This window comes from Penaeus vannamei, chromosome 16 (assembly GCF_042767895.1).
Source record: "Penaeus vannamei isolate JL-2024 chromosome 16, ASM4276789v1, whole genome shotgun sequence".
NCBI lineage: Eukaryota > Metazoa > Arthropoda > Malacostraca > Decapoda > Penaeidae > Penaeus > Penaeus vannamei.
In genome coordinates, this window is record NC_091564.1 from 40,642,062 (window position 1) to 40,652,061 (window position 10,000).

General features: G+C 41.2%; 1 protein-coding gene across 5 annotated transcripts in view; it reads left to right on the forward strand.

Moving 5' to 3' along the window:
• The window catches only part of LOC113819847 (uncharacterized), an 18,368-nt gene that overhangs the window by 7,721 nt on the left and 647 nt on the right, over positions 1-10,000 (forward strand). For 2 of the 5 annotated variants that reach the window (XM_027372063.2, XM_070131459.1), the window contains exons 3-9: positions 798-985; positions 1,123-1,285; positions 2,232-2,384; positions 3,504-3,668; positions 4,101-4,202; positions 6,026-6,102; positions 9,276-10,000. The exon at positions 9,276-10,000 is cut by the window's right edge and continues 647 nt beyond it. In XM_027372063.2, coding sequence (XP_027227864.2) covers positions 798-985; positions 1,123-1,285; positions 2,232-2,384; positions 3,504-3,668; positions 4,101-4,202; positions 6,026-6,102; positions 9,276-9,362 — 935 coding nt within the window. In that variant the 3' untranslated portion in view covers positions 9,363-10,000. The remainder of the gene's footprint in view (positions 1-797; positions 986-1,122; positions 1,286-2,231; positions 2,385-3,503; positions 3,669-4,100; positions 4,203-6,025; positions 6,103-9,275) is intronic. The other 3 variants (XM_070131458.1, XM_070131460.1, XM_027372059.2) reach the window with 2 other exon arrangements.

Below are 10,000 nucleotides of genomic sequence, written 5' to 3' on the forward strand. Positions count from 1 at the left end.
GTGAGAACGGAATGTTAATCACGTTTCGGGATAAGATTAGGGAGGACGAATCAGATCTAATTATTTCCAATTTTGCATGGGAGGACAAATAGAAATAGGCCACGAGAGGCAAGGCGGGATAATATTCAGATGTATTTTCCTCGTGTTGCTAGGGAGACGAGGCCAAGCTACTTTTAGATAATAAGTCCTTGACTCTGGGAAATCAGGATAGCTAAGAGCCGCTAGGAGATACAAAAAAGAAGAAGAAAAAAAAAGGGACCACAAGAGGCGGCAGGTAACATTTTGAGCTGATAGACAAGGCAACGGCGCATGCCTCTGAGGTCTGAAACGTATTATGAAATCTTGTAGAATTGGAGCGTGAGGATGCGAACGAATCAGAATTCTATTTTGTTGATATGACGGAGTGGCCTTTATTGGGAAAGTATATTTTGAGAATTTCTGCAGTGGCGAAAACCACGTAAATGGGTAATTATACATACATTATGAAAGGCAGGTATAAATTCATATTCAAAACACAAAATGCCAATTAGTTGTAATGGTTTTCTTTTTACATGGGTGGGAAATGCATACCATATCAAGAAAAGCGGGTTTATGTCGCTTTACCGAGAATCATTTATTACGGGTGATAGGTTGTAAAACCATAACCCTTAGCACGTACACTTGGCGATCTACGCGTCGGAGAAGTGGATGGAGGTTGTAAAATCATAACCCTGAGCGCACACACGTGTCGGGGAAGTGGACGGGGTTGAACAAGCAGGAATATCCATTTCAGCTTCACACTTGACTCTCCCTTACAGTTCCGTATGGATTCGGGCAGGCGAGTGCTCCCACGGCCCCGCTCCCGCCCACACAACCGACCCTGATGCCGACTCGGCCCGCTCCGTCACCGCCCACCCAGCCCCACGCCCCTCCGAGGCCCCAGCCGCCGCTGGCAACGCCCCCTGAGTACACGACGGTAGGACAGTTTCCGCAGGACCCTGTGCTGGTGTGTGTTGACGTGCCTCGTATCTAGAACGTAAAGGGGGGGTATTATAAATTAAATTGTAAAAAACTGGAATACAGTACTTATCCCTTTACTGAAATATTTTTCCTTTAATGACTTGAGAATTCCCAAATTGTCAGAACGGCAGAGCGAGGTCCCCACCGCTGAAGGAGGGAGAGGCGCCCCCCTCGTGCGTCGTGGCGTGGCGGGGGGCGGCGGGACTCAAGGTCTACTTCATCCAGCCGGAGGGACACGTCGTCTCGCCCCTCAAGCCGCTCGAGCTCACCGTCTTCAAGAAGATCGGTGAGTCGCGAGGTCTGCCTCTTTGGTCCCTGGCCTCGCTCTTGGATTGGTTGTATTTCTCTCTCTCTCTCTGTCTCTGTCTCTCTCTCTCTGTCTGTCTGTCTCTCTCTCTCTCTCTCTTTCTCGCACTCTCCCTCTCTCTCTCTCTCTCTCTCTCTCTCTCTCTCTCTCTCTCTCTCTCTCCTCTCCTCTCTCTCCCTCCCTCTCCCTCCCTCTCCCTCTCCCTCTCCCTCTCCTCCCTCCCTCCCTCCCTCCCTCCCTCCCTCCCTCCCTCCCTCTCTCTCTCTCTCTCTCTCTCTCTCTCTCTCTCTCTCTCTCTCTCTCTCTCTCTCTCTCTCTCTCTCTCTCTCTCTCTCTCCCTCTCTCTCTCTCTCTCTCCCTTTCTCCTTTTCATGACCCCCTTCATCTTCATCTCCATTTCTCCTTTCCTTTAACTCTTAATCGTTTCCACTCCACCTCCCTCTTTCCCTCCTTCTCTCCCTCCCTCCCTCCCCCTCCCCCTCCCCTCCCCTCCCCCTCCCTCTCCGTCCTTCTCCCTTTCCCTCTCCTTCTCCCTACCCCTCTCACTCCCTCTCTTTCTCCCTACCCCTCTCACTCCCTCTCTTTCTCCCTATCCCTCCCTCCCACCCTCTCCCTCTCCCTCTCTCATTTTATTTCAAACATTGCCTTGAACCTCCTTTAAGACATGATTTCTCTCATCCCTCTCGTCCCTTTCACCCCTCTCTCCCTCCCTCTCCCCCCTCTCTCTCTCTCTCTCTCTCTCTCTCTCTCTCTCTCTCTCTCTCTCTCTCTCTCTCTCTCTCTCTCTCTCTCTCTCTCTCTCTCTCTCTCTCTCTCCCTCTCGTCCCTCTCGTCCCTCTCGTCCCTCTCACCCCTCTCTCGTCCCTCTCACCCCTCTCTCCCTCCCTCTCTCATCCCTCTCTCATCCCTCCCACCTCTTCCCCAGGAGGAGGAAGCCCGCCGACGACCGCAGATGAGAGCCTCGTCGGGATGCTGGAAGTTCCTGGCGTCTGGAGGCTGAAGCTGCGGGCGAGACGCTGCTTCTGCCTGCACACGTACCCGGACTCCTACGTGTTTATGGACGAGTCGACCAACCCGCGTGAGTCGGTTGCTCGCGTTCTAGGGGAAGGGAAATCAAGTTTGGTTTTTATTATTGTGATTTTTGTGGTGTTGGTGCTGGTATTAGTATTGTCATTGGTTTTATTGTTGTTTTTATTGTTATTGTTGTTTTTATTATTATTATTGACCTTATTATTGTTATCATTGTTATTATTATTAATATTATTAATATTAGGGAAGACTTGTATAAGTTCATATTCAAAACACTTTTGTTGTTATTATTAATTACAGTTATTGTTACTATTATTATCACTGTTCTTGTTATTTTTTTTGTTATTGTTATTATTTCTATTATATTAATTTATCATCATCATCATCATCATCATTATCATCATAATTCTTCTTCTTATTGTTATTATTATTATCTCAGTGACTACGGATTTGTGTACTGTTCCCTGCAGTTTTTTTTTGTGAATTTTGTTACATACAGATGGCACCACCTGTGCTCAGCCACCAAGGAGTCCCTTGTGATCACACCTAATTTCGCCTTCCTTGAAATAGCCGGAAAATTAATCTAATCTATTTCTATATTGGTGTTGATAATGTTATTTTTATTCTTATTGATATTATGGGTCTTAAATTATTGCTAGAATATTCGTAACATTGAGGGCAATAAGATAAGATAAAAGCTTTCCAATTATTAATATTATTGTTGTTTTTACTATTACTATATTTATCATTATTTTTCTTGTTTTTCGTATTATCATGATCATCATCATCGTCATCATCATATCTTATCACTTTTGTTGTCGAGTGTAAGCAGTAATATTTCAGTTAGTGCAATTTTAATAAATATTAGTAGTAGCAATCGTATTCTTTTAATACACATTCGGGCTTATGATCCCAAACATTTATCAAATCTTACACAAACAATAAAGACTATTCATAACAATTATTAAGGTTTATAATTATCATAACTATTCATAATGATTATTACATGACAACATAGACTATTCATAACTATTATTAAGGTTTCCAGGTTTTGTTTCGATTAGTGATTAAAGAGAAGTTCGATTTAAAACTAGTGATGAAGCAGCAGATGAATCACTCGCACAGTCCTCTAATAATACAAGCACCCGACGACACTTGTCCCCAACAGAAGATGATGGTTGTCCCCCAACAGAGCGAGTGGTCGTGTTGCAGCTGCCGGAGGACGTGTCGACGACCATGCTGGCGGACCTGCTGGCGCTCCTGCGGGAGATGACTGACCTGCGGGAGGAGCAGGAGGGCGTGGTCGATAAAATCACCACCGGGGTCAGCACGGGTAAGCGCCGACTGTCGTGCATATGTATAAGCACACGCACGTACACGCTCACGTTCACGTTCACGCACACGCACACGTACACGTTCACGCACACGCACACGCGCACGCACGCTCACGCACACGCGCACGCACGCGCACGCACGCACGCACGCACACACACGCTCATGCACACACACGCACACACTCATGCACACACGCACTCACGCACACACACACGCACACACACACTCACTCCACCTTTAAAAATGCTGTCACTGCTCTTAAAAATAATACTGCTGCAACTACTATTACAAATATCGATTTAAATTCTGTGTTGTCCATAACATACAGAACACGTGCTGCACAAATATTGATTTTAATTCCGTGTGTTGAAAACGTACCTAACACGTGCTGCCAAAAGAATGACAATACAGTGGCCTTTTCCCTTCGCAGTGTACACGGACCTCACCAAGAAGATCAACACAGCAGTGAAAGGGACTGCCCCGGGAGCGCACAAGAGCACCAAGTGGCTGAGAAAGGGCACCGGGTCCTTAGGTATGTGCTCGCCAGTGCACTTAAATTTTGAACGTTTGTCGATCTTTGCCGGAGCGCCAATGGGAGCGGAGGTTTTGGGGGTTAAATTATAGTAGTTACCAATTTCTTTATTTTTTTTGAATAAGTATGAAAATGTTACAGGTAATAAGTATATTAGAAAGGGGCTCTGTCGTTCAGTCGTTTGTGCTTCTGAATGTTGGATTTAGAATACGTTTGGGAATTAGTGCGAATGGATTAGGCTATGTGGAGTTTGGTTCGACTGTTGGGTTGCGGTTATTTGGAATTTATATAAAATGTGTTTAAAGTTATATTTCCAGCTTATGTTAGTTTATTTTAGACATATTAACTAATTGAAAGTAAGTTGCATTGCCTACTTAGTTTATTTTAGACATTTTAACCAGTTGAAAGTAAGTTGCATTGCCAACTTAGTTTATTTTAGACATTTTAACCAATTGAAAGTAAGTTATATTGCCAACAATTTATTTTAGACTTATTAACCAATTGAAAGTAAGTTGTATTGCCAACTTAGTTTATTTTAGACATATTAACCAGTTGAAAGTAAGTTGTATTGCCAACTTAGTTTATTTTAGACATATTAACCAATTGAAAGTAAGATATTGCCAACTTAGTTTATTTTAGACATATTAACCAACTGAAACTAAGTTATATTGCCAACTCAGTTTAGGTTAGACATATTAACCAATTGAAAGTAAGTTGTATTGCCAACTTAGTTTATTTTAGACATATTAACCAATTGAAAGTAAGTTGTATTGCCAACTTAGTTTATTTTAGACATATTAACCAATTGAAAGTAAGTTGTATTGCCAACTTAGTTTATTTTAGACATATTAACCAATTGAAAGTAAGTTATATTACCAAATTAGTTTATTTTCGACATACTAACCAATGGAAAGTAAGTTGTATTGCCAACTTAGTTTATTTTAGAAATTTTAACCAATTGAAAGTAAGTTGTATTGCCAACTTAGTTTATTTTAAACATATTAACCAACTGAAAGTAAGTTGTATTGCCAACTTAGTTTATTTTAGACATTTTAACCAATTGAAAGTAAGTTATATTGCCAACTCAGTTTAGGTTAGACATATTAACCAATTGAAAGTAAGTTATATTGCCAACTTAGTATATTTTAGTCATACTAACCAACTGAAAGTAAGTTATATTGCCAACTTAGTTTATTTTAGACATATTAACCAAGGGTAATTACCAAAGGGTTATGTTGTATTTACGTAGATCAAAGGGTAGTAGATATACCAAGTTAAGGTAAAGCAAAGTAAGTAAAAAAAAAAGTGACGATAAGGTTAACCACAATATATTTGGACTTTGTGATTGGATTTTAATAGGCAGTGTTTAATGATGTGTGTAGTGTTTGTTTATGGCGTGTTTAGATTAGGTGAAGTAGAGTTATTTTTTACTGACTTTTTGGTCATGAAAAGAAGTATTATTAGGGACAATACTCATGGAGCTGTTACCAGATTTTTATTTGTGTTATTTTAAGATTTATTTATCTTTTATTATTATTGTCATCATCATCATTATTATTATTATTATTATTATTTTTATTATTATTATTATTGTTATTATTATTTTTATTATCATTATTGTTATTATTATTATTATCATAATTATTATTATTATTATTATTATTATTATTATTATTAATATCAATATCAATATCAATATTAATATTAATATCATTATCATTATCAATATTATTATCATTATTATTATAAATATTATTATCATTATTATCATTATTATTTTTAAGCTACAATTCTTTCTGAACCTAATACGCGTCCTTTTACAGTGCGCATGGGAGGAAGCCTCGTGTCGAAGGGTATGCACCTCATAGCAGACCAGGTGGCGCCGGGACACCCACAGGAGGTAGGATGGGGATGGGGGGGAAGGGGGAGGGAGGGAGGGAGAAGGGGGAAGGGAGGAGGGGGAAGGGGGGGGAAGGGAAGGAGGGACGGAGGGAGGGAGGGCACGAATTAAAGAGAAGGAAGGACGGCAGGAATGAATGAATGAATGGAGAATATAAAGATAGGAAGAATGGTGAAAATGGTGGGAGAAAGGAAGTAGGAGTAAAAGGAAGTAACAGAAGGATGGTTAGAAGAAAAATGAGAGAAAGGCAGAAAGAAGAGAGAGAGAAAGATCAAACGAAAGATCCCCCCCCACCAGGTATACAACTCAAGGACTACATATATATTTGTTTTATGTATATTTGTATTATTTATATTATTATATATTTAGTCAGTAAAAATCATATTTCTGGGTAGGTTTAATTTTCAATTGTGAGTCCTCAGATGGCTCAATTCGGGCCAGTTCGTTTGGTTTCAAAGGATCCTTGTCTGGCTTTGATTCTCCGAAACGGTCTGTCTTGTGCAATATCCTCCCTGTTGTTGGGATCGATGTTACACCTCTTTATGTTGACTTTGAAGACATCTTTGTATCGCTTCTTCTGGCTGTACCGGTTCCGCTTGTCTTCTTTGAGTTGAGAGTAGAAGACTTGCTTTAGGAGATGATCATTCATTCTTACAACGTGACCGTCTTAGCTGAGTCGTTATGACATAGGCTTCATTGCTAGTTGAATTGGCTTCTTGCAGGACGCTCACGTTGGTTCTTCGGACCTCCCAGCTGATCATGCAATGTTTTTTGATGATGACGGAATGGGTCCATGTCTCTGAGGCTTACAAGAGTGCTGAGATTATGATTGCTTTGTAGAGCATCATTTTCGTGTCGGTTTTGATACCTCAGTCTTGGGAAACGTTTGTAGGGGACCATAGACGTTGCCAGCGCATTTCAGGCGGTGTTGGGTTTCAGTGTCAAGATCAACGCCAGCTGACATTCTCCAACGTTTTTCCACCGAGTTGGACTGCAGGTGGATTGAAAGGTTCTACGCTCGATGGTGGTTGATAGACAGTTTGTGTTTTCCTAACGTTGATGTTCAGTCCCAACTTCGAATAGGCACGATGAAAATTTCATAGGGTCTGTTAGAGATGGTCTTCATCAAGGGCTACGTCATAGTTGTCTGCATACTGGAGCTCAAGGAGACTACAAGTCGATGTTTTTACTTTAAAGGCGAGCAAGGTTGAAAAGCTTGTCACCCATCCTCTAGATGATGTTGATACCAAGGGGTAGATCGTCCTTGATAATATGAAGGATAATTAAAGGACGGGGCCGTTGCTGCAATAAATTACTATGGCTTTTGTAAACTTCACTGGGATTCCGGCCATGCCTGCTGTGTTGTTTTTCTTGAGCATTTTGATGGAATCTTTGAATTTCATAAATATGGGAGGTTGAATCACGTGGTTCTCGGGTGATTGCCTCAGTATTTTCTCAATAATTCCTCTGTCTACAGTAACTTCTTGGTGGGAGAAATGTTCCTCCCAGCTAGCTCCAATTTCCGAGCAGCTTTTCAGGTTGGTTATCCCGTCTTTACTCTTGAGGGAGGAGCTCCGTGTTCTTGTGACCCAAAGATAGCTTTGGTTGAGTTGTAAATAAAACTCTGATATCGTTGGTTTCGGCTAGCTCCTGGATCTCACGGGCTTTATTTCTCCACAACTTATTTTTGAGCTGATGGGTTGTCTGTTGTACTGCGGCCTTCATTCTCGGTGCTTCCTTCGTTTAGCTGTGGACTGCGAATGATTTTTTGGTTGCCTCAATAGAGATGATGACCTTCGTCCACCTGGAGGCACCCAGAGTGATTCTGGCAGTTCCATTCTGGATTTGCTGAAGTCCATCCCTGAGTCTGCAGTAGACATGACAGAGGACAATACTCATAGGCCTTCCATATACGAGTAACATTCCAATCATCGTTGTAAATTACCGATCGGAATGGCTTGTTTTTGTGATAGAAGATTAACGGATCCATGTTGTTGATTAAATACTGCAGCGGTAAAGCATTTGCTCAGCATCAGGAGCGGCATGTGTGAACAGTAGAATTTCTTCCCAAGACTTATGGTCGTATGCTTAAATAAACTGTGTAACGTGCATCAGTTCTTAACACAATGCTAGAATCTTTCACGATTGCTTGAAGTCTTAACGGAATTTTTGGACTGTCAGTTTAAAAAATTACAATGTTCTTATCCTCTTGTGTTATTTTGGTATGCCAGTTGTTTATCTTGCGGTATTATTCCTTAGTAGAGGAATTTGTGCTTCAAAGAGTGCATTTCACAATTTCTTTCAGCATAAGGTCGTTACTTGTAGGAAGTATGTTTCCCCAGTGCCGTGAGGGTCGGGGGGGGGGGGGGGGGGGATTTCTCATGTGATCCAGTGAGGACGAGAGTGAGTGAGTGAGTGAGAGTGAAAGAAATGCTGAATGAGTGATTGAGTGAAATGGCAGTGAATAACAAACTGAGTCAGTGAGAAAGTGAGTGTATAAAAGGCTGAGTGAATGAGTGAGTGATAGTGAATAAGAGGAGTGAGTGCGTGAATGAGTGAATAAAAGGTAAGTGAGTAAGTGAGTAAGAGTGAATAAGAGGCTGGGTGAGTGCCTGAGGCTGAGAATGAGAGAAGAGAAAAGCGAGCGGAGATAAAGCATATCGATTTTTTTTATTCTTACGTCGATTCAACATTATCGTCTATATAAACTACATAATTCAATTTACTACAAATGATTGTTATCTAAATGTATATTTTTGTGACCCTTTCCATGCCTGCCTTTTGGATACTTCGGCTGAAACAAGGAAACTTATGTGAGTGAATTATCTCTGGATTTCTAGTTTGTCTGTCTAAATGTTGCTCGTTATTGTTGCATGCAAACAGAGTATATATATATAACACGGGCGGATATAGGGAGACTAAGGGCGTTGCATTTTCTTTATCAAGTTCCAAGATCCGCCTGTGTTTATGTGTGGGCGTGGACGTGTACACAAAATCGAAATTTTATTCGATTTTGCGTGCATGTCCGTGTGGACGTAAGGGTGCGTTTGCTTGATGTCCTTGCAATAGACGGATGCTCCAGAGATTATAACAATGATATCCATTTTCAAAATTCCTGATACAGTCGCATTGACTATGATAATCAGGAAGAGTAATCCATCAATACTTCGCAGGAGGAATCTGCCGTGCACTCGTATCTGGTCGACTCTCTAGCGACCTTCCGGAAGAAGCTGGAGACGAACGAGGTCACGTACGTGTGACGCGGCGCAGCGCCAGAGGTCAGGCGAGACGGTCGGACGCAGCGCAGACGGGGGGGACGATGCCAGGGCGCTGCGACGTGGGCTTCTCTTGCCGTCGGGCTTAGCGGAGGGAGAGGGGCGCCCCGAGGTCAAGCTGTGGCGTAGGAGGATCGGAAGGATTGTGCCATCAAGTCAACTATTTATTATATGCACTTTTAACCAGACTTAGGGTATATACAGTAAATCAGAACTTGGAATGTATTCATTTAATATGTATATCATGGGACGTGTTTGATTATAATCAAATATATTTAATATTTGCGCCTTGTTATTGTTATATATATATATATATATATATATATATATATATATATATATATATATATATATATATATATATGTCTGTATAAACACATGTAAACACATATTAATGAAACTGTGGAGTAAGACATCTCTATCTGATATGCACGTTGAATATTACTACTGTGATAATTTTCCTAGTGATGTTTTCAGTATAATGTTTATTGATAATACATTTTGGTGTTATTTGGCAGGTCTTACAAGAACGCACATGTTTGTTAATTCGTGATTTGATTACTGAAAAAAAATCCTGTGTGCCTTTGTGTAGTTCAAAGTGCATAATACCTCATCTTGTGTAG